We start from the raw sequence: 25818 nt of genomic DNA on the forward strand, positions 1-25818 counted from the left end.
GTCTTGTGGGACTGAACCCTTAACCTGTGGGATCTCACACTATCCCCAGGGAGATAGTGTAAGAATTGAGTTAAATTGTAGGACAACCAGCTGGTGTCGTGGAATTGTTTGGTGTGTGGAAAATCCACACATCTGGTGTCAGAAGTAAAGGAGTATATAGTATAAAGAAAAACACACAGGAGGAGGTGTGGTATGTGTGTATATATATAAACTGTAAAAGATTAATAAAAAGAAACCTCAATTGAATGGAGTTGGGAGACCAGAAGGGGGCGCTCTCACAGATGGTAGCAGAGCCCCCCCAATAGGAAGAAGACAGACTCAGCCAATGAAAAGCCATGGACTCTTTGTTTACTACAGCCCTCCCAACTTCCTTTCCTCTCTATAAAATCATTGCCTCCCCTTGCTGTGCAGAGACTTGCATGTGGCTCCCATGGTTGCAGAACCTGAATTGCAATTCTCTGCTGATCCCAAAGAAACCCATCTTTGCTGGAGAAATATCTGGCAGTCTATTTGTTTCAACAATACCACAGAGGTATATACATACATAGATCATACCACAGAGGTATATGTATATACACAGAGGTTTGAACTGCGTGGGTCCACTTAACACCGGATTTTTTTTTTTTTTCAATAGTAAATACTACAGGACTCCAAGGTTCATTGAATCCATGGATGCAGAGCCATGAATAAGAAGGGACAACTATATATACTGTTAAAAATAAAACTACAGGCCCAAAATGACATCACTTGCGGTAAAGTCCACAATGTCAAACCTAGATTTAATACCTAATCTAACTGCAGTTGAACATTCTGCAGAAATGTAATCTTAATCAACCAGTTTGGAATTTTCCGGTCAGCACCTTTGAGGTAATCTGTCAAATGGGCCCTCTCCATCCCCCCACCCCCATCCCGGAAGAAGAGGCAATCTGCATAATAAAACCTCTGCCATTCCTTTCTCTCCCTCCCCCCACTCCCCAAAAGATGTCCCTTTCTTTTATTTTGCTAATAGCTCCCTTGCCCCACCCTTCTTCCTACAACAATCTTCCATTTTGTACCACTCCTTGGGATGCCCTTCTAGTTGTTATAAGACATGATGCCCAATTCATAAACCCTTGAATAAAGCCAACTAGATCTTCAAATTTACCAGGTTGAATTTTGTTTGACTAGCATATAGCTAAACTCTCAATGATTGGAAGCTATAATAATTCTTGCTAGTATATATACTTGTCAAAGAACAAAATTCAACAAAGTCCATTTTAAAGATTTTATTGTTGGGAATTCCCTGGTGGTCCAGTGGTTAGGACTCTGTGCTTCCACTGCTGGGGGCCCAGGTTCAATCCCTAGTCAGGGAACTAAGATCCCGCAAGCTGCACAGTGCGGCCAAAAAATAAAGATTGTACTGTCTTTATTCAGCGATTCATGTACAGATTAGCAGATTGAGAGAAGTTTTGAGGAACTGTACAGAATGAAAGCCTTTTACAGGTAAAAGGGAGCAAGAACAGGGAAGTCATACTAGGCATTTGCTGACTGATTAAAGTGAGGGTATTTTCCTTATATGGAGCAAAGGGAAGTCTAGGAGCCTGGTTAGGTAACTTGTGATGAGCAGGCAAGCACTGATTGGTTTACCTTGGCCTTCCTTATTTTGGGAGAGCCAAGAATAGAAACTTTGTTAAGTTTTGGTTTGCTGACAAGGAACTTACTTAGCATGAGCGATTCCATCTTGGGCCAAAACTGGTTACTTTAATATATTATATATTATACATATACACACAAACATGTATATGTATATATGCTTGCTACATACATACACACACACACACACACACACACACACACACGCATATGTTTATTCCCCACAATAACCCTATAAGGCAGATAATATTATCCCTATTTTACAGATGAGGAGTTGAAGTTTAAGTTATTAAAGTAACTTCCATAGGTTATGCCACTAATAAGTGGCTGATCCAGGATTTGAACCAGGCATATAATTCCAGAGCCCACTTAGAGTTGTTTTGTGCCCCTGCCCCAAGTGGTTCAATGAAGTAACTTAGTGTTAGAAAACAATTACTGGGCTTCCCTCGTGGCTCAGTGGTTGAGAATCCACCTGCCAACGCAGGGGACACGGGTTCGATCCCTGGTCCAGGAAGATCCCACATGCCGCGGAGCAACTAAGCCCGTGCGCCACAACTACTGAGCTTGTGCTCTAGAGCCCGCGAGCCACAACTACTGAGCCTGCATGCCACAACTACTGAAGCCCGTGCGCCTAGAGCCTGTGCTCCGCAACAAGAGAAGCCTCCACAATGAGAAGCCCGCGCACCGCAACGAAGAGTAGCCCCTGCTCGCCACAACTAGAGAAAGGCCACGCGTAGCAATGAAGACCCAATGCATCCAAAAATAAACAAATAAATAAATAAATTTATTTAAAAAAAAAAAAGAAAACAATTACTTATGCAACCTCCAGAGTAACTAAAATGAAAAACCAACAATAACAACTGATAACCTCAAGTGCTGGTGAACATGTTTAGGAGTATAAATTGGAGCTGAATGTAGTGTAAATTGATGCAACCACTTTGGAAAACTCTTTGGCAGTATCTACTCACACTGAACATACACACTGCCTTTTATCTAACAATTCCACTATTCACTAAATATCCACTACATACGTTCACACGAAGTGTGGAATATACGTGCACTAAAAGACAGAATGTGCACAGCATCATTATTTGTAAAAGCCACAAATGAAATCAACCCAATGTCTATCAACAGTGAAATGGATAAAATAACAGGTTCTCACCTTCATGTAATAGAAATACGATTCAGCAATGACAAACAACTACTACTACACCCAACAGGGGTGGATATAATGTTGTGTCATGGAAGCCAGACACGAAAGAGTATATTCAGTACAATTCCAAATTCCAAAAACAGGCAAAAATAGTCTATGGTAAAAGTAGTTAGAATGGTGGTTACCTTTGGCAACAGGTGACAATAACTGGGGGCAGGGAGGGCAACTTAAAAGAATCTTCTGGGATAGTGGAATTTCTTGACCTGGGTACTGGTTATACGGATATAAAAATTCATCAAGCTATGACTTGTGTACTTCTGTGTGACATATTAAAATTCAATATGAAAGCTTACAAAAAAAGAAGAAGAGGAGGAGGAGGAAAGCAATTACTAAGAATCCATCCTCGTTCATTTCCCATAACCCCTTCCGGAGAGCCAGGCCATCTCATCCGAAACTTGGGACCCATTTCATGTTAATACTTCATGTTTTTCCTAGTTTGTGGTTCTTGTGCACATCACCTTCTTCCTCACATACATATCTAATCAGTTACAAAATCCAACTAAATCTGCTTGCTTAAGTTCTATCCTCTCTTGCTTTCTTAATTCCCTTAGTTCAGGGTTTCTCAATCTTGGCACCACTGCAATTTTGAACCAGGTAGTTCTTTGTTGTGAAGGGTTCTCTTGTCCACTGTAAGATGTTTAGCAGTTTCCCTGTCCTCACCCCACTAGATTATCAGTAGCACCCTCTAGTTGGAATAACCAAAAGTGTCTCCAGACATTACCACATGTCTTGAGGGCAAGGGAATCACATCTCACTCCACAGAGCCACTGTCTTAGTAGATCGAAGACCTCATTATTAATCACCTGCATTAGGGCAAGAGATTCTACCTGGCCCTCCTGGACAGGACTGTACCTCTTCCCTATTCTTCACACTCCTTACAGTTTTACAGTTTTCTCCAGGATAAAATCTAGTATCTCTAATATGGCCAAAAAAAAAAAAAAAAGGGTATTATCTTTCCTCTACTTACCTCTCCAGCTTCCTACCCCAGCTATACTGAATTCCTTGCAGTTCCCTGAAGGATGGATGAAAGTCAGAAGTGTTAGTCAGAAGTGTTAAGTACACTAGCAGCTTAGAAGATAAATGCAAAACTCCTAGGATGTTTTATATATAGAAAATGAGTAAGCATGTACTTTGTGAAACACAGACAGAACTGTGTTAAATATACATAGTAAGTTAGTAAACTATAAGGCATACCAAAGTTAAAATAAATCAAATATATGATGGAACAGAGCATCATTTAGAGTCAAAAAGGAATGGAAAAACCAAGATATGAACAATTATGCCACCTCTGGGATGACAACTATGTCACCCCTAAATCAGCCATCCATAGGTGACACCTAGTATAGTCTCATACACGCTCTATCCAAGAAATGCAAGTAAAACCCGTGTCTGTTCATCAGGCTAATTAGTAAGCTCTGGTTTTGACCAAGCACGTTTCCCTGCATCTATCCAACAGAGCAGGTGTGTGCCATTGGCCCAAAGCACTTTCCACCTGTGGGCCTCCTTGCTGTAACCTCAACGCTAGTCCTCATAAGCATAAGATCAGTGGAAAAGGCTAATGTGGCAGACAACACACGAACACTGCATAACGCATGACTCAGCTGATGTTGTCCTTCCACTTGCTTGCACCCTAGCCTAAGTGCGTCAGCTTGCCCCAACTCTTTCCCCTTACTTTTCACTAGATATTTAAATTGATTCAGTAAACCATGTTATTCAAGCATCTTAATTTGTCCTGTGAGCCTTCTGTTTCACTACCTCTAGGATAGATTGCCTAACAGTTTACTTGGAGGCCACCATTGCATCAAGCAGTTTTCCATAGGACAATTCAATTCAGGCATTAATCTCCTCCCAGAACTTCCCTGCTTTAGCACCTCTCATTTTATCCTGTCCATATCCTTGCATTTCTGATGGCATTTATCACACCACACTGTGATTAACTATTTATTCCTCTGTCTCTCTCATTAGTCTATGAGCTCTTTGAAAGCAGGTATAAATTTCATTCTTCTTCTCTCATGATAACTTAGCAAAGTGCCAATCACAAAGTAACTACTAAAAGAACTACTGAATGTCACCTCCTGCGGACACAGTTGAGGGGATTACCCATTGTTCTTGCCTTTCTCCCATTTCTAAGATGGGTGGACACAGTTGAGGGGATTACCCATTGTTCTTGCCTTTCTCCCATTTCTAAGATGGGTGTAAATTAGGCAGCGGCAAAACCCTGACTGGGTTCAAAGCAGCATGGAGGTGTTAGGAAGGACCATTAGAGAGGTTCCCTGCAAAAAACAACTTACAGTAGGTGTGTATAGTATTGCTAGCAAGCTTGGGCTTCGATGGATCTTATTTCCCTGTCTCACACTTTTCACCTGGCTAGTTAAAAAAACAACAGTGGGGCGGGGTGGGGGAAGGGGACTTCCTACCCCCACCTGAAAATGGCTGCAGGCTCAGACGCTTCAGTCTAGGGGATCTAGGGCCGTCAAAGATTGTAGGTGAATAAAATCTGCTTTAGAAATTAATCAGCTCTTAAATTGGTCCAGACAATAGGGTTACAAGAAAGATACTCTGTGTGTGTGTGTGTGTGTGTGTGTGTGTGTGTGTTTCCCTTCTGAAAATTTGCAAGCATCTTCCTGGTGCCTACACTCTACTCAAAGTAATAAACATAGCTATTCTTATAATTTACAATAAAGGAGATGCATTTTGGAATATATTTCGCTTGAGTGAAAGAAACAAAAACTTGAGACCCTAAATAAAGGGTCTCTTCTGAAGGTCTTTTTAACTCATTCACTTCTCCTTCAGGGATTAGGAGGGTTGGGGTGCAAGAATGTGGCGTCACGCACAGGCGTAGAGATTCGCGAACACAACCCAAGTTAGCCAAACTTGCATCTTGTAAAAGGTGGCCCCAGACACCGCCCAATTCCCTAACGCCCAAGAACAGAAGGGAAAAAAAAAAAAAATCCAGTCAGCCTCTGAAGCAACCATTGCCTCACCTTGATTCATTCGCCAATTCACGCCGCCCCGCCCTTTCCGCCCCGAAGGCGGGGGCGCCAAGCTCCGTTCCCCTCTAGGCTTCTCCCAGGCCTCTCTTTATGGGCGTGCTGAGACTCTCTAGCCTGGCTCGCCGCCCTCTCTCTGGTAGCGCCGGGAAGAGCCGAGAAGCCGGCGGCCGAGGCCCAGCTGAGACGTTGCGGGTGTGGCCCGGACCCCGGCGGTGGAGCGCTCCCGCTAAAGGTGGGAAGGGCTGGGGGAGGCTTTGGGGAGGATCGGGGGCGTGGAGAACGATCCCTGGGTGGGAGGAGGGCCCGGGCCAGGTGATGGAGGTCCCCAGGAGAGGAGGGGGAGCAGGTCGGACACGTGAGGGGGAGTGAGGGGGATTTTCAGCTGCTAGCTGAGGCCTCCGCCAGCCTGCCGCCCTGCAGCGTTCCCCGCTTCCTCCGCTTCATCTGCGGCCCCTTGTGTCAAGGCCCAACACGGTTTCTACCGCCGCATCTGTTGACCCCGCGGGTCGTCGCCTCTCTTAGGGAGACCTGGAGCCCTGCTAATTTTGACTTAGGCTTGTCTTATTTAGAGGAGAGCTTTGTGGCCTAGAGCCCCATCCACAGCTTATATCTCTGCTATTTGGTTTTTATTTTTTAAATTGGAGCCCTCCCAGCCCTAGCATTTTGGTTGAGGCCGGATGCCGAATAAATAGTCTTCTTTCTTCCATTCCCGTACCGTGAACATGGTAGAGGCTCATATGATGTATCTGGTGGCTTGCAATATTCTGATACAGCCGTGAAGTAGGGGCGTTATGCATATGAGCACAGGGTTGAGGTGGGAATAACTGCAGGATCCTGGGCACCTAGTCACATTGATTTAGGCAGATTCAGCCTTCATTGTGTGAGATTCTGGCAGTTTAGGAACATGTATTCATTCGAAAGATGTTATCTACTAAGTGTCAATATTGTGCTAGTTAGAGAAGCTACAGCTGTAACAGGACCCTGGTGATTCCTTGCCCTCACGGAGCGTAATACATAATGGGAAAAACTAACAAAGAAGAAAGCCTGTGATGAGTGCTGTGAAAACGGAAGTCCTGAAGTTCCTTACTCTTTTGTCTTGAGTGATAGAGAAAATAACACCATATAGCTCCTGTCTTCCAACAGCTGAAAAGTAAGAGTAAAAGTTTCAAACACAGAAGAAGAAGGACCTATAACAATAGTATTTGGGTAAGGCACAGCAGAAAGGTGAAGACGCTGGCACTGTCTTGAAGGATTAGTTAGCATTGCCTGGCTTTCCAAGCAAAGAGACAATATGAAGACATAAAATATAAAAGAACTTTGCTAGTAGACTATTTTGACCTGGAGTATGTGACGTTTGAACAAGTAATGCCATGCTAAAGAGTCCAGACTTTGTTTTCTAGGAAGAGGTGAAAGTGTTTTCAACAGAATAGCTTACAGTTCAGTGTCACAATCATTTACCCAACTGTTTGGCAGTTTAAGTATAGTATTAAGTACTGTTTGACAATGTTGACCACATCCAGAATTCAGGTAGAATAAAGAGAGCTTTGCTCATACATCTTAGTCTGGAAACAATCTTTCAGTTGTTGAAATCAAGGGATTCTGTTCTCTTTGACGGTTAAGGACCATAGGAAAAGAGAGAAATCACAAATGGAGTTTGGAGACCTGAAGGGTTTGCTGAATTGTGCCAAATGTGAGCAGTAGGCAATATATAGATGGGTCTTATTGTTTTAATCCATTCATCCAGCCTATGTCTTTTGATTGGAGCATTTAGTCTATTTACATTTAAAGTGATTATTGATAGCTATGTACTTATTGCCATTTTGTTGATTGTTCCTGGTTGTTTTTGTGGTTCTTCTCTGTTCTTTTCTTCTCTTGGTCTCTCCCCTCATGGTTTGATGATTTTTTTTTTCAGTGTTATGTTTGCTTCCTTTCTCTTTTTTTTGTGTATCTATTATAGGTTTGTGGTTACCATGAGATTCATGTATATTGACACATATATATATCAGTTTATTTTAACCTAATTCTTGTGTAAGATTGAATGCTCTAAAAGCACATTTTACTCTCCCCCTCCCCCATGTTTTATGTTTTTGATGTCATATTTTACATCTTTTTATTTTGTGTATCTCTTAAATACTTAATTGTAGTTATAGTTGATTTTACTACCTTTGTTTTTTAACTTTCATACCTGTTTTTAAGCAGCTGATGCACTGCCTTGACTATAAATTTGCCTTCACCAGTGCAGTTTCTTTTTTCATATATTTCCTTATTTCTTGTTATGGCCTCTTCTACTCAAAGAAGATCTTTAACATTTCTTGTAAGACTGGTTTAGTGATGATGAACTTCTTTAGTTTTTGCTTGTCTGGGAAACTCTTTATCTCTCCTTCAATTCTGAATGATAACTTTGCCAGGTAGAGTACTTGGTTGCAGGTTTTTTCCTTTCTGCACTTTAAATATATCATGCAAAGTTTCTGCTGAAAAACCGGCTGATAGTCTTTTGAGGGTTCTTTTGTGAGGGTTCTTTTGTATGTGATTAGTTGTTTTTCTCTTTCTGTCTTTGAAATTCTCTATCTTTGACTTTTGCTGATTTAATTATAGTTTGTCTTGGTGTGTCTTTAGGTTTATGTTGTTTGGAACTCTCTGTGCTTCTTGGACCTGGATATCTGTTTCTTTCCCCAGGTTAGGGAAGTTTTCAGCCATTACTTCTTCAAATATGTTTTCTTTTTCTCTTCTCCTATAATGCAAATGTTAGTATGCTTGATGTTGTCTCTGAGGTCCCTTAAACTCTTTTAAATTTTTTGCTTTTTGCTTTTCTGCTTGGATGACTTCCACTATTCTGTCTTCTAGATTGTTGACCCAGTATATTTTTCATTTCAGCTATTGTATTCTTCATCTCTGTTTGGTTCTTTTCTATCCTAACTCTTAAGTTCTCAGTGTGTTCCTCCATTTTTCTCCCAAGTTTGTTAAGCATCTTTTTGACCATTACTTTGAACTCTTTATCAGGTAAATTACTTACCTCTATTTCCTTAGGGTTTTTTCCTGGACTTTTATCTTGTTCTTTTTTCTTTTTTTTTTTTTTTTGGAACATATTTCTCTGTCTCGTCCTTTTGTTTAACTCTGTTTTCGTATTAATTAGGTGAAACATCTACCTCTCCAAGTCTGGAAGGCATGGCTGTGTGTAGGAGTGTCCTCTGTATGGACCGTGTGTGCCAGGCAGCTTTGTCAGGCTGGTTGGACCTGGAGCAGGTGTGGGCCAGTGTGTCCTGGAGCATGTTCACATTGGGACCACCCTAGTGGGGTGACTGGAGCTGGAGCAAGCATGAGTGGAGCAGAGGAGGGATGCGGTCCCAGGGCTTGCCATGCTCAGACCACCTTGGCAGGACAGCTGGAGCTGGGGGATGGGGTGGGCCTGGGGCATGCTGGGGCAGCCTTGGCAGGCCAGTAAGAGTACCTGGACCGTGATTCTGTCCGCACTATTAAGGTGTAAGGGGAACACACAAAAAATGGCACTTTCTGGCACCTTGGACCACGGAGACAGTTTCAGCAGTTCTCTGCCCATTTGGCAGACACTTGAGGGTTAGTAAATGGATTTCCTTCATCTGGAGCGTAGGTGCCCTTTAAACAGTTGCTTCTTTGCTCTGCTCTAGGGTGGGCAAGTCTGCGTACAGGCCCCTCAGTGATACCCCTCCCTACCGAAGGTCCTCGTCAGGGTTGGGGTTCCCATCGATACCATGCCTCCATCTCTTTTACCCATCCCCTGTGTCGTCCCTCTATCACTTGTTCTGCAGCCCTCAGTTCTTCTTTGGCAGGAATGGATCTGTATGTAGGTACAAATTCAGCATGTCTGTGGGAAGAGATGAGTTCAGGGTCTTCCTACACTACCATCTTTGACTGGAACCTCCCAAATATTTTATTTTAAATAATACTATGGACCATATTTTTGTTTTAAGTTCACTTTATCTTTCTTATGGGGCCTGGGTCTTCTTGAGGTTTAAGACTATCCCACTTGGCCATTTAACCCTTCTGTTAGTACCCATTCAAGTGTCCTGTAGGTAGTTAGTATTTGAAGATAATGGGCACAAAAAGTTATCAGTTGCCAGAGGCATGATTTGTGTGTGTGTGTGTGTGTGTGTGTGTGTGTGTGTGGTGTGCGTGTGTGTGTGTGTGTGCGTGCGCTCAGGCAGGTGCACGCCTAGGACTGAAACTGCTGATTTGCAAAGTAGGGGTGAAGTTATTTTTTTTTTAATTAAATAAATAAAAGGTAAATGGGGAAATGCCTTATAAATTGTAAGACCCCTATACTGAAAAAACAAGGCATTTTTCCTGAAAGGGAAAGACTCTTAAAAATTGACCTAAAAATTCAGTAATTTATTTTTTCATTAAATTTCCTCTTAATGCTCTTTTTCCCACTAACTTGAAGAGTGGTATCCAAGCACCACTATCTCCCTCTGCTTTTGTTTTGTTAGTGGAAGTGATGGTTGTGGTTCTGCTTTGACTAACTCCTATAGGAGGCCTGTGATCATGTCCCAGAACTTGTGTTATTAGGGAAACTTGCTACTATCGTGGCCTTGTATGAGGTCACTCAGCTTCTTCATTGCATCCAACCTACCTACCTTAGAGTTGGGTAATGAATAGCAAGAGATAGTGTCTAAAACTTATTCCATGGAATCTATAAAAAACAAATAACTTTAAAATATAATGTTTAAAAAATGAACTCATAGATAAAGAGAACGGATTGGTAATTGCCATTGTCAGGGGGTTAGGGTGGGCAAAATGGGTGAAAAGGGGGTCAAAAGGTACAAACTTCCAGTTGTAAGTAAGTAATGGGGATGTAACATCCAACATGATAACTAGTTAATAATACTGTACTGCATATTTGAAAGTTGCTGAGGGAGTAAATCTTAAAAGTTCACATCACAGAAAAGAAACATTTATAACTGTGGTGACAGTTATTAACTAGACTTATTGTGGTGATCATTTTGCAATATACACAAATATTGTATCATTACATTGTATACCTGAAACTAATATAATGTTATGTAAGGTAATACCTCAAGTTTTTTACAAAAGCTTATTCCCTAACTTGTCAGTGTTCAGATATATGAGGAGCAAATGCTTGTGTTTACTACCTAAGGTATAGAAAAAGGGGTCTAATAAATCTATATTTATTTCATTCTCTCTCGACTCTTCTGGGAGTGCTATAAAAATATTGTAAGTTAATCTTAGAATCACAAAACATACTCTGTTTAGGTACTGAAGGAAAGTATTGGCAATTCTAAGGCAAGAGAAAATTGAAAATGCAGAACTTTTAAAAGAAAGTGTCAAATAATAAAATCCAGAGTTAGTAAGGAGAGACTTTATTGAAAGGGTTATTGCAACAGGGGAAAAGGGATTATAGCAGTGGAGAGAATTCTCTGACCAAAAGATTTACCAGCTTCTCAAGGGATGAGTAAACAAAGCTAAAACAAAACTGCTTGGTCTGATTGTAGATCCCAGATTGTTTTGCCCTGAGGCCAGCCTATTCTCTGAAGGGGTCCTTTGCTGGCTCTGGGTAGGCCAAAGTTCAGGGATCTAGGGGAAGGAAAGAAACTTAAAATATGGTTAACAAGCATTTTGTTCCAATTGATTATTTTCAACAAGCAGTTCAGCTAATTATTCATAAATTTATAAATGAGACAATGGGAATTTGGAGGTCCTTTGTCCTGGTCATAGGTAAACAAGGGGATGTTCTTGAGTCTTATGGAAGCCATATGGAGAGGAGTAGGAGGGTTTCTTTAACCATGGCTATTCAAGAACCAGGAGCACGGGTCTCAGGTAAAATTTGACTTGTTAAAAAGGCATTTTACTATTTGAAGTGGAAAATAATTAAGTGTACAAATAAAATTCATTGAAACATTTATACAGGAAGGCCTTAGGATACTCATTGACATTCAGGAATTAAAAAATCCTCCATCACTATGTGTAGTTTGAAAGCACTTAAAGACCAGTCTCATTTGTATCAGTGAAATTTTCCTGAGGTGGTGGGGGGAGTGGAAAACAAATCTAAATTACTCAGGTCTAAATGAACACATCTGGGGCTTTTTGTTTGTTGCATGGTTTTCATCTTAACCTATAAGAACTGGATTTTTTTTTTCACTCCGTCAAAGTGACTTGGCTGGAGCAAATTAATTTTTTCCTATGTTTAAAATATAATTTCCCACAAAAAAAGGGAGAAGGAAGTAAAATCATGACTGTCACACAGATATAAAATTAGCAACACATGGTTTTTGTTTATCTTATTAATGAGGGGACTGGTAAGATGATATATAATCAATTCAAATGACAATCAAAAGAACAGACACATTTATTGATCAGGAATATTGAAATAAATGAGCAAATAGAGGCAAAACTGTCTTCTTCCACAGTGGGCCAGGGGCGTCAATTGTACCTCTACCAGACAGAATTTACAAGAATATAGACAAGAGTTTTGCATTGCTGTTAGTTTTGTACAGTTGTCAGCTGTAAAATAGCTCAAAGGCAATGAAAGACTCAGAGCTCTCATGTAATGGGAATGTGAAAACCCTGAAAGTTGTACTCTTCAGCAGTGCAGTTTTCCACTGAAGCAGGTATTTCTTTCTATACCTAGTTTATGAAATTTACAACTCCCCCTCCCCCCCTCAAATAATCTTCCCTAAGTGTCGGACTTCCTGGAAGGCAAGTACATGTCTGTGTGTGTGTGTTTCTTATTCTTTTTTGATATACTCTATAAATATAGAAGATGCTTGGTTAATGTTTTTAATTGAATTATCTAAAGCAGTGCATCTCAAACTGTACTGTGCTTACATATCACCTGGGGATTTCCTTTTTAAATGCAATTCTGATTCAGTGAGTGTGGGGCTTTCCTGAGATTTCTCTTTTCTATTCAATAATAAGTTCCCAGCTGATGCTAGTACTATTCAATAGTTCATGGACAGTAAATAGTAATGTATTTCTGACTATTAATTGAGGAAGATATTAGATAATCATTACTGGAGAACATGGCACCATACTGCAGGTGAAGGGAGCAACATGAAGCTACTAGACTATCGCTTGAAGAAACAAAAATACTAATTGTGGGCCACATTGCCAGGCCAAAATGAGCAAAAGAAACAGTTGCTAGGAAACAGATCCAAAAAACTCTATAGCAGAACTTCAGCTTCAGAGAAGAGAACAGAAATGAGGACACTGGGAGATACAACAGGGGAGGAGCAACCAGAGGGGTATAGGTTTTAGAAGGCAGGCAGTAACCACTGAAGATCACTGCCTGAAATTTTGTGTTCCTTGAGCTAACCTGACTTTTTTTTTTTAAAGCAATGCTTGAACGTAAAACTGCTTTGACACAGGTGTGTACACTTTTACCGTGACGGTTTCACTCAAATTAGTGGTATCAATATGCCATTGAGCTTTAAGCAATGTGTAAAATATATTTTGTACTGCAACTAGTGATTTGTCTTCTGTCAGATGGGGCACTTTAATTTTTAACTGAGCAGGTCCTGTAATTTGTTCATAGGTAGTTCAGTTTTCTTTTAGCAGCAAATAAGAGGTGGAAGATAATGTGAAGCTGGCACCAAAGAGATCTCTACTTACTGGAATATAAAAAAAAAAAAAAAAAAGGCATGGTAAATGAGGCCACCAGATTTAGCAAATAAAAATACAGGATGCCCAATTGAATTTGAATTTCAGACAAACAACAAATTACTTTTTAGCAATATTTGGGATATAATTAAAATTATTTATACATTATCAAAAATTCAAATTTAACTGAGCATCCTGTATTTTATCTGGCAACTCCAATAGTAAATAATTCTACCCTAACAGTGATACCTGAGAGATGGCTTCTTAGAAAACAGCGTAATTGTGCAGCAATTTAATTCCTTCAGGTGTTCCTCCATTATGTATTCAAAAGTACGCCAAGAGTTCAAAATGGTTAGAAGCCACTGCTTACACAGAAGGGGATGTTTTCAAAGACTGGTAGGGTTATGGCTAACTTGAAAGAAAAACAAATTCCGCTCTATGCTCTCCAACTAAGAGTCTAGATTCTTAGCGGTGTAAGGTTAATAAGAGAAGTTATGCAATTGTGGAAGATGTCCAAGCAAATACTTACCAGAAAAATTAATTTAGTAGGAGTTAATCATATTTCCAAATTTCCAAGAGCGTCAGATCACTTAAAAATAAGGATTCAACCTCACCGGTACAACTTGAGTCTACTGATAAACTCTTGTGAATGAGATCGTAATTTAGCCAAGATTAAAGGAAAATAAAGGAATAGAAGCCCCTAGTAGCAAAGAAAAAAAAAAACTCCCTAACGGGTAAAAATGTTTTATTGCCATGGACAGATAGAATTTCTAAAATAAAATTTCCAAGTCACAAGATGCTTTTCCTGTCAAATATGATCAGGGTATAGCCCAACTTCTTGAATGCTAAGAAATAGTTTTACGTTCAAAAAATCATATTATACATTAGTGGCTACAAATTGGTGATAGTTACCTACAAAGATAAAGAATCTGTGACATTAATACGACATTAAGCGTTAGCAGTTTCCATAATGTGCTGTGGGGATAGTTGATCAAATTTCCTTCCTGTTGACTGTTAAGGAAGGTCAGAGCCAGATTTGTGACACTATCTGCTGAAGTTTAATACAACATAGTTTGGTGGTGGTGTTTTATAACTGTATCTCTGGCTTATTCTTTTCCATTCCTTAATTTATCTTAACCCACTTATCTGTTAAAAGAAAACAATTAGATTTATACAAGCAGTTTCATCTGATGTGATTGGAACCTATACTTGGTAATTAAATTTTAAAAGTTGGTTGAAATAGAATTTAAAATATTCTCTGTTTTAATCAGCTTTTAAAATTTTTAAGTTAAAATGTTCAAACACTTTAAATTCTGGGGTTTCTTGGGAGGGGTGGCAGTGGGGACCGTGTCTGGCCGGCCCTCATGTCCAGGTATTTCAGGTAACACTGCATTTCCCAACCAGGGCCAGACCAGGGTGAGGCAAGAGAGGCACCTGTGGTACAAATCTGGGAGTGTGCCCGCCTTCAGGGGCACGCCAGTGTCTTCTCCCAGGCTCAGCCCACTCTCGACCTCTACTCATCCCCCATAAATTCTGTTTTTTAACTTTTAAAATTTTGTATTTTAACTTAAGACATAGAAATGTATATTTATTCACCATTTTTTATTACATGAGACTAGTCTTTTCTTTGTATATGGCTTTACTGATTACAGTTTCTCTCTGCAGAAAACATATCAGAAAGTATCTAAGCTTTCTAACCCTTTTTTTAATGTGGAGCAAAGCTTATAAAAACACTTGCAAGATTTCCGGATCCTTGACTTTTTCAGGACCCTGCCACTGCCCAGATTTCAGTGGTTCACATCTATTTTCAACAACAGTTTTTTCCTAGTGACTTGTATTTGTTAAAACTTGTCTTAAGAATTCAACTAAATTTTTGCATTTGCTTTGAAAAATATTTAGTTATGAAAAATTTCAAGCAGAGCACAGAAAATAATGAAAAACTTGTGTAGATACCACCAAGCCTTTTCTTCTACAAATCTCTCTTAAAAAAAAAAAAAAAGTCCTTCCTCTTTAGAAGTATATATACCACAGACTTGGTATCTATTATTCTTAATGTATATTTTAGCATGTATTCAAGTTCTTATCCAGGAACAATGCATACTATTGTATATGTAAAATTTTACGTGATATACTATATGTCCTTTTGCAGCTTTTTCACTTATGATTATCTTTGAAATTTATTCAAATTGACTCATTTAATTCATGCAGTTTATTTTTAACTGTCCTGTAGCAGTCCCTGTTGAGTAACCTACAATTTCTCACCCTTTACCATTGGGTTATTTCCAATTTTTCACTGTCAAAAGCAATGAATGCTGAAAGTCTTTGTATGTATCATGCGCAAAGTCCTATGCTCACATGGGACATACATTTCTCTGGCACAGACACCTAGAGCTGAAAATATAAGGCCCTGGGATGTGGACTTCTTCAGTTTTGCAAGAAATTACCAAAAACTCTAAAGCAGTTGCAGCAGTTTACGTTCCTACAAGGTATAAGGAGCATGTAAGAATTGGCCACATTTTTGCCTTCACTATGTTACCAGATTTTTAAAATCTTGCCAAACAAATGTTTGAGAAGTGGTATTTCATTTTCATTCTCCTGATAACTATGAGGTTAAACACCTGCATTTGCTGGCTGTTTTGTTCTCTTCCTCTGTGAATTGCCTGTGTATATTTGTTTCATTTACTAATGGGTGGTCATTTTCTAAGTGATTTGTAGAAGTCAGGGGTTTTTTTGTATATTTGGAATAATAATCCCAACAACACCTTTCCAGTGTGGCTTCTTTTCCCTTCCTTAGAGTTATATAGAAATGTTTAATTTGGACATAAAATCAAACGTGTCCATCTTTTTCTTTGATATGTCCTTTCTTGTTTGAGAAATTCTTCTCTACCCCAGTGTCACAAAGTCTTCTATGTTTTCTTATAAACATTTTTACAGTTTTTCTTTTCAAGTTTTATTTTATAATAACATCTGGAATTGATTTTTGTTTGTGAGAAAAAGATTTTAGTCTGTCTTTTTCCATATGGTTAGCCGGTTGTCCAAGCATCTTTAATTAAATCTTTCTCCCATTAATGTGTTATACCTATTGATTTATAATACCACATGTCATACACCAAGCCCTCATCTTTTCATGGATCTATTTGTCTATAGTATACTGATACCACACACTTTTAATTATAATAGCTTTATAGTAGATAAATTTCTTGTTTTGTTTTCCTTCAAGATTACCTTGGCTCTCTTGAACCTTTACTCTTCCATATAGACCAGCTTGCTAAATTCCAGGGGGTGGGGGAGTTGTGGAATACCTGGTGAAATTTTGATTGGAATCATATTGAATTTATAGATAAATTCCTAGAAAATTGGCATATTTACTATAGTCACACTTGCCATGACTAATTTCTACATTTATTTAAGGTGTCATTTGTCTTTCTGTTTGATCGTTCTCTCCATAAAAGTCTTACATATCTTTTGTAAGATTTATATATCTTGTAAGATATCTTTGTAATGTTTTTGTTTCCAGCATGCCTGCTGAATTATCTTTCTGGTTCTAATAGTTTGTCCATTGAACCTCTTGTATTTTCCATTTAGATATTCATATCTTTGAGTAATATTTCTTATTTCTTCCTCTTTAATCTTTATATTGAATACCTTTTAATACCTTTTAATATGGTGTTAAATGGAAACTGTGATATAAGTATTCTTGTGTAGTTCTAACTTTACAGAGAATGCTTCTAATGTTTTATAATTAAATATAATAATGTTTTTGTAGGCTCTTGGTAAATGTCTTTCTATTCCTTGCTTGCTAAGAGTTTTCTTTCTATTATGCAGATATTGAATTTTATCAAATGCTTTTTCAGTTTCCCAGATAAAAATTTTGCAGCACAAATCTGACTCTCTTTAATGTTTTCTCTAGGGTGATCTGCTAGACAAAAATCAAAACGAGGAAATTTGCTAGAATCAAAAATGATGGATCCATGTTCAGTTGGAGTCCAGCTTCGAACCACAAATGAGTGCCATAAAACCTACTATACTCGTCATACAGGTTTCAAGACTTTGCAAGAATTGTCATCAAATGACATGCTTTTACTTCAACTTAGAACTGGAATGACACTTTCTGGGAACAATACAATTTGCTTCCATCATGCAAAAATCTACATCGACAGATTTGAGGATTTGCAGAAGTCATGTTGTGACCCATTTAACATACACAAAAAACTAGCCAAAAAAAATTTACATGTAATTGATTTAGATGATGCCACTTTTCTGAGTGCAAAATTTGGAAGGCAGCTTGTACCTGGTTGGAAACTTTGTCCAAAATGTACACAGATAATCAATGGAAGTGTGGATGTTGATTCTGAAGACCGGCAGAGAAAAAAACCTGATTCAGATGTATGTATAGTCATTTTTTCTCCATTACTTCTACAATGTGGGGTTATAATTATAAGGAAATCACATTTACATCACTATTTATTACAGTTGAGCCTTGAACAGCACAGGTTTGAACTGTGCAGGTCCACTTATATGTGGATTTTTTCAGTCAATACTGTACTTTACAATCTGTGGTTGGTTGAATCCAAAGTTGCAGAGGGCCAACTGTGGGACTTGAACATCCTAGCATTTTGGTATCCACAGCGGATCTTGGAACCAATCCCCCTCAGATACCAAGGGATGACTGTATACTAACTAGCAGGCAGTGAATATAAAGTTGGGGAGGTGAAAATAAATGGTGTTTCTAAATATTTGTGTAAACCCAGATTGTTTGGTAAAGAAAGTTAGCTTAGGAAAAGAATAACATAATATTCCCAAGACTTTCAAGCCATAGCTCCTAGTGCTAAGACATTCTGGCACAGCCAGGACTTAACCATCCTAGCTCCTTTTCTGATACCAAAGTAACTCAGTAGGATATGCCAGCCAGCAAGGGTGTGAAATGTAGCAGGATGAAGTCCCCCTTTTTTTTGAAGGACTTGAAAACTGCTGCTTTAAAAGGAACTTCAGAAGTGACTTGAAGTAATTATTTCTTATTTCAGCCTTTCTTTCTGCTTTGGCACTATCCCATTCTTGTTTGGGATTTTAAGATGCTTGTGAATTTCCTTTGCTTCTGGCTCTCAATTCTTACTTGGTATGGTCAAGACTAATTTTAGGACTCCCTACTGTCAAAAAGCATACATTTTTACATTGTAAGTATTAATTATTTTATAACTCTCTTCCTTAGTCACATGTTACCTTTAAATTATTTAACTGTATCAGAACAACTAAAGATTTCATAAAGCTGTCTCTGGTGCAGAACAAGGACTGGTACGTCAAAGGAGCACTTCTCAAATTTTCTATTTATAAGCAATTTATAATTCTTTCTGCTGGCATATTTTTCTCAATTTTCTCCTTTTCATTATATTAATAAACCAAATTAAAATTTTAAATTACATGTAGTGCTTTTCCTTCGTTATCCCCTCAAAGGCATATCTCCAGGACCCAATGTTATCTTGCAGTTTATACCAGGTACTTGCTGCTGTCACTTTAGATGTATTCTCCACTTCATTTATCTATTGTTCATGTGGAATGTATCACATAAACCTTTTTTCCCCCCAGATAATGAAATTAAACCCTTAACCATCAAAATTTTGTTTTACCAAATTTTTTTAAAAGGATTATAATACTGTTACAGAACTTGAAACTTTATTACTTCTCAGCTTTAAAAATGTATGTAATCGAACCTTTTCCTAAGGACCCAAGATCATTAGTAGGAACCTGTGCTGTGTGCTGTGGGTTATACAGCAGTTTTTCTGCCTTCTCTCCCATGTTGGCAGCAGCCATTGCCATTTTCACTGTGCCTGTCCTCCTCTCCTCCTAATATGCCAGAGACTAAAATTAGATAATGAAAATATCATAAATAAGTTAACCAGTAAACTTTGAATATGGTCCCGGACCATGGGCCACATAAATTTTGTTGCACTTGGGCACTAAAACCCTTTTTTTTTTCTTTTTTGTGAGTTCCAGACTGTTTTCCAAGCTAAGGAATAATCTAGATTAACATTAAGTGAAATATTTATGTATGGTCTGATATTAAGATTTGAGTTGATAATTTGTTTACCTTTATTCAGGGAAGAACTGCTAAAGCTCTGAGGTCATTACAATTTGCAAACCCAGGAAAGCAAACTGAATTTGCTCCAGAAACTGGTAAAAGAGAAAAAAGAAGGCTTACAAAAAATGCAGCTGCTGGTTCAGACAGGTAGGCTATGTGTTATTTAAGGTATATGTTAACTTGCTTCACATCTGTATTGTTTTCCTATCTTTCTCTTAAGTTTTGAATGTTTCTGGTTAGATATTTTAAATTCGATAACCTGGAATTAGTAAGAACCTCCAAGGGCCTCATAGAAAATTAAGGCATCCCCTTCCACTCTAAAAATTTACTTCTAAGAAAGTATCAATGAAGTGAACAAGATAACATTTTTGGCACAATAATTAAAATAATTTAAACTTATTATACTTCTCTTTTTGTTTTGTTTTTGGCTGCGTTGTGTCTTCTTTGCAGTGCGCGGGCTTTCTCTAGTTGCGGCGAGCGGGGGCTACTCTTCGTTGTGGTGTGTGGGTTTCTCATTGCAGTGGCTTCTCATTGCAGAGCACGGGCTCTAGGCACATGGGCTTCCGTAGTTGTGGCATGCAGACTCAGTAGTTGTGGCTCGCGGGCTCTAGAGCACAGGCTCAGTAGTTGTGGCGCATGGGCTTAGTTGCTCCATGGCACGTGAGATCTTCCCGGACCAGGGCTCGAACCCGTGTCCCTTGCATTGGCAGGCGGATTCTTAACCACTGCGCCACCAGGGAAACCCTATACTTCTTATAGCTAAAATAATTCACTTGTTTGAAAGCACTAATATATAATCAGTATGTCTCTGCTCTATAGGTGGCAGCTAAAAAATAAATTTTATGAGAATACAAGGTTACTTTTTATTTTTTACATGTCTAAAATAGAAGGTTACAGTACAGTCAATAGAATGAACAAGAAAACTAAATTGTTTAGAATATGACTTTTTAAACTGAGCATTTCTAAAATGCAAATTGACAAATGTTAGTGTAATCATTCAGAATTATTTTCTACATAGGCCATTTATTCCATCTGTGAAGGTTTTCCATTGAATCATGTAAGTGTTTTTAGGCAAGATTTGCTAGAGTCCATTAAAGAACAAGAAACAGGTTAATTGCAATATAAAAAATAATTGGATAGTATACTGTGATAAAAATCTGTGTTCACAAAGCAGTAGATAGATTGGTTGCTAATAAAATGTATCACTATTACCTAGCCTTTTTTTTTTTTTTTGGCAAGGAAGGGGTAAATAGTTTTAACAATTATTGTTTTTAGACACAGTTCTTGTCCATTCCTTTGGATATGTTTCAACACTTTACAGTGAGGTCTCTTCTTCTCGCAAGGAGCTCATTAGCTATTAATTGTAGAGTAGCTTTGAGTCAGGTAAGCCATGTATCAGTTTGGCGGGGTTTCATCCCTAATTCAAAACATTTTATCTCCTTAAGTTTTTTTCAACTAAATATTCAGAAATAATATATTTGTGAGGTATAACACACCTTGTGTTTTGTATTACAGACAAGTGATCCCAGCGAAGAGTAAGGTCTATGATAGCCAGGGTCTCCTGATTTTCAGTGGAATGGACCTGTGTGACTGCCTCGATGAAGACTGCTTAGGATGTTTCTATGCTTGTCCTGCCTGCGGTTCTACCAAATGTGGTGCCGAATGCCGCTGTGATCGCAAGTGGCTATATGAGCAAATTGAAATAGAAGGAGGAGAAATAATTCATAACAAACATGCTGGATAAGTTGTGGTATCAAATTACGGGATCTTTAAAGTTCCTTTGTCTATTTCTAAAATTCTAAGGTACCTTTTAAAGTTGATTGCCAAGTGACAAACATGCACTCTGTGCACTAATGTTGCATTTAGGGTGCTTTAAGATAAATTATTTGATGTAAAGTTTGATGAACTATTTATTACTCAGCAGTCAGCTTCAAGCCTGTCTGGGTCAATGTAAACAAGCAGTGTATAGGCAGTCCTCAATTTGCATAATTCCCAGGTCGACAAATTTCAATGACAGTGATTTAGTTAAATAAGCCAGTTCCCTAACAGCACAGTTCAAATTTCAGTCACCATGGTATATTAATTGTGAGTATTTACATGAAGTACAAACTTCCTTGCTAGCTCTTAAGTCCACAAATCACTATGCAAGTAACAGATGTGCTTCAAGATCAGTGATCAGTCATGTTACTTCTCTCAAATTCTGCTAGTGATTGGTCACTGCACATCTGTTACTCAGTTTGCTCAGACAGGAAAGCACAGAGTTGTGTTGACTCCTGCCACCCATGTGACATTTTACAAAGTGGATAATCAGAATTGGCCAACAAAGATGAAAGTGCAGTGAAGAAATGATAATGCTAGAAGTGTGACTTGAACTGAACATACATAGAGTTGTAGAAGAAATCACTGATCATGGGAATGTTGACACTGCTGCTATTCTAGAGCCTCTAGATATGCAGCTAGAGGAACTCAGTGAAGGCAAACTTATCATCATAAATGAGAAAAGGAGGAACATGTACCAGAGGAAGTGATGGTAACAAACTTCACATTAAAGGAACTTATAGAGGTATTTCACAACATTGAAAGCACAAACGATAAAATGGTGGAAGCTAATCTAAACTTAAAGGAGTCTGACAACTTGCAGTGGTATAGAAAAGATGCTTACCCAGTACCATAAATTATTTGACAAAAAGGCAAGTACTATTGCTCCTGATTAGTTTTTTATAATGAAATAACACTTTAATTCTCAGTGTTTCTAATATAAATTACAGTGTACCAAGTAAATACTTTTTTGCAATTTTTTCATTTTCTTTTACGTTTATAACTGACACTTTTTAATATTTTGACAGATTTTTTTCAAGGTCACAGAACAATAATAATTTTCCCCATTAATTATTAAGATTGCTTTGATTGCCATTTTTATGGTCCCACACTACCGCCCATGCAAGGCAAGGACTACCTATAGGTGAGAATAGTACCTACTTCAGGAAAAGTTAATTTTGATACAGCTAAGTAGTTGAACTATTTTGGAAATAATCTACATAACTAAGTGCTAAAATACATCATTTCTTCTCTCCACTTATTCTTTTAAAAAAAGTTTTAATACTGTAAACCTTTCATTGCTTAGACTGTGTTCTTGGTGAAAATTTGTGCTTGGTGGCAAAAATCTTATTCTTTCTATGTATAAAACATGGATATACATATAATATATAAGCAGATGTGCATTATATCAGTGGTATTTCAATTTAATAGGGTGTTGACTAGGATTAAAAGGGCTAAAAACAGCTCCTTAATGGAGTAATAATGAAACAGGGTGGAGAAACACTGGTTGAGACAGAGTATAAATTATTTGGAAATTGATTGAATCTTGACGTTGGAATGTGTATGGGTACCCTTTGGAGGGTGGGGATGGGTGGTAACTTCTCTCTGCTCTTTTTTTCAAGACAGCTATCCATCAGTCTGTCTAAAATTTTTTATTGTCTAGGACATGGCCTCTAAACTAGCTTTTTGTTTTCCTTAAGTATAGTACTTTAATCAGCAGATGAGCTTTTAGCAACTTGAAATACTTTTAGCTGTTGAAAATAGATTTATACAGCCAATTGGATGAATTGACCAAAAGAGGTTTATTTTTACTCCTGTATACTTTTGGTATCTGTTTAAAATGACTGGTTTTACTTTGATGGAGTGCCAATGTCAACCATGGAATTAAAATGTCATATTTAAGTTATAAGTGTTTACCGACCCAATTATTAGAAGTACAGTTTATCAATTCCTTGACTGATATGTTTCAACAGAGCACTGACAAAAAGAATATTTTGGCTTTCTGTACTTAAATCAGATGCTAGATTCTTTTTTTTTCCTGAATTAAGGAAATATTTTGTCACAGAACAGACGAACACAGGCTCCTAATTTTATCTGAACTTCTGGGTTATTAGACCTTCTTAGTTGAGTTACTGCCATCATTTTTTTTGCTTCTAAATATGACTTAGTGTATTGCTTAAGCTCTTCATAGGGACAAGTTAAAATCTTAGCTTTTTTGTTTGTTTAAAACAGGAACATATTTTCAACAAAATAAATGACTTTAAAATTCAAATTGTTGTATTTCAACATTCCTTAGTAGAACATTTCTGTTATTTTTCAAAGATGATAAGTTTTTTAAGGGAAACTTTCTCGAACAATTTTGCAAATATTTGTTCATTATGCCTATTTAGGAGACCAAACTTTTAGTGAGCATGCAAAATGTTTACAGAGAAAGGTATATCTGATTTGGAGCAGGCTATAATAAAAGCTGTGTTTCAGAAAAACTACATCACAAGTCCACTTACTGTTTTAATATAAAATTACAGTAATATAGAATACAATGAAATTGTGTAGATCCTTTTTGTATTTTGCATAAGTATGATTCAAAGTGGCTGAATTATTTTAGAATGTTATTAATCTAAAAGCAAAAATAAAAGTTTTCATAAAAGTATGAAACACGTAGCTTTGGCTATAGGTGGGTCCTGGTTGAAAAGTTAACATAAGACCAAAAACGTTGGTCTTCCACAATGTTGGTCACAACGTTAGAGTGAAAAATGCATGTATATATTTGAATAAAATGAGTGGCATCCCAGTGATCTTTTTCCCATTTGTCTTTTACAAGTATAAGAAAATAGCTACTTATCTTTGGAATATTATATATGAGATTCTTCTATTTTTTTAAATATTATGTCTATTTCTAGATAACAAGCTGCTCTACAACCTGACAGTCTATTCTAAAACTGCTTTCCTGGCGTGGATTCAACTAAGTAATTTTTAACAGATGTATTTTGAAACATGCATACATATTTATACATATAGAGAGTGATTTATTCAGAGAATATAACTTATAGTAAGTTCCAGCATGGTTCTTAACTTTATGGAGGTCAAAGACCCCTGTGAGAAGCTGATGAAAACTATGAACTCCCCACAAAAATGCATTTGAGTACTCATAAATATTCCACATTCAGAACCCCTGAACATGTATTGAAGTACCTGGGTAATAGGCATTTTCTGTAAACTATTTGATGTTTTGTTTTTTTTTTAAGTGAGGATGGCTCTCTAAAGTGTAGTTTGGTTTTTTATGTAATGTTGTAGGTGGGTTTTGTTAAGCGAAATCAGAACGGTTCAGTTCGTTGAAAGAGCTCTTGCTACCCTGAAAAGGCTAAATCCCACCGTGGCCCACCGCTCCCACCTCCAAAAAGGTAATTACACGTCGAGTAGCAATGTAGAAAACTGAGGTGTCTTACATGGACTGAGCTTTTGTAATTAGAGATTTTCTTGCATTATGGTTATGCTGTTAGAAATGGCTTAGCATCCTTGTACAAATTCATGCGACACTGCTTTAGTTTTTGCTGACATCTGCTGGTATTTTCATGCAAATAAACTCTCTGCTGCTGCTACTTAATGGTTAATCTCTTTGCTTATAAATTAAACTATGAACACTGGTAATTACATTGAAGTGGGATATTTTTTAAAATTCTCAAAGTAGAGTGGCTTCTCTTTTTTAGCATTCTTAGGTCTTGCCCAGCAGCAGTCAACAAATTTTTAAGACTATGAGTGAGGATATGAAAATATACATGGACACTTCTGGGTTTCTTTTTATTTTTATGAAGTTGGAGAGACTGTGAAAAATAATGCTTTTACCTATTTTTTAAAAATCATCAAATACTTCATTGAACACTTAGTTTAAAAAGTGTAATAGACTTCTGTAGAGTATATACCCCAATTTGTAGATTATCTGTAACAGCATAGTTAAGAGGATTGACTAATCTTACCAGAAGATAAAGGAGATTTATCAAATAGATTATTAACTCAGGTGGGTTAGTAATTCTCCATCTTTTTTTTTTTAATTTATTTATTTTTATTGATGGATTGATTGCTATGTTGGGTCTTCATTTCTGTGCGAGGGCTTTCTCTAGTTGTGGCGAGCGGGGGCCATTCTTCATCGCGGTGCGCGGGCCTCTCACTGTCGCAGCCTCTCTTGTTGTGGAGCACAGGCTCCAGACGCGCAGGCTCAGTAGTTGTGACTCACGGGCCTAGTTGCTCCGCGGCATGTGGGATCTTCCCAGACCAGGGCTCGAACCCGTGTCCCCTGCATTAGCAGACAGATTCTCAACCACTGCGCCACCAGGGAAGCCCAGTAATTCTCCATCTTTAAATGCAATTTGAAAGTATTTAATTACAGCCCTATTAAGTGGCACAATTAAAATTTATTAATTTTTCCCCCTTGAAATGAGGGAGTAATTTCTTAGTGAAATAATGATTAGAAACTTCAGTTTTCCCATTTTTTATCACTA

General features: G+C 37.9%; 1 protein-coding gene across 1 annotated transcript; it reads left to right on the plus strand.

The window, feature by feature from the left end:
• Positions 1 to 5859: 5859 nt before the first annotated feature.
• Positions 5860 to 24974, plus strand: LOC118899943 (ADP ribosylation factor like GTPase 14 effector protein). Its single transcript, XM_036862010.1, has 4 exons — positions 5860 to 6070; positions 17339 to 17814; positions 19524 to 19651; positions 21020 to 24974. The coding sequence occupies exons 2-4, from the start codon at positions 17389 to 17391 to the stop codon at positions 21246 to 21248; spliced, it is 783 nt and encodes a 260-aa protein (XP_036717905.1). The 5' UTR covers positions 5860 to 6070; positions 17339 to 17388; the 3' UTR covers positions 21249 to 24974.
• The last annotated feature ends 844 nt before the right edge of the window (positions 24975 to 25818 follow it).

The sequence above is a fragment of the Balaenoptera musculus genome, chromosome 8 (assembly GCF_009873245.2).
Source record: "Balaenoptera musculus isolate JJ_BM4_2016_0621 chromosome 8, mBalMus1.pri.v3, whole genome shotgun sequence".
Taxonomy (NCBI): domain Eukaryota; kingdom Metazoa; phylum Chordata; class Mammalia; order Artiodactyla; family Balaenopteridae; genus Balaenoptera; species Balaenoptera musculus.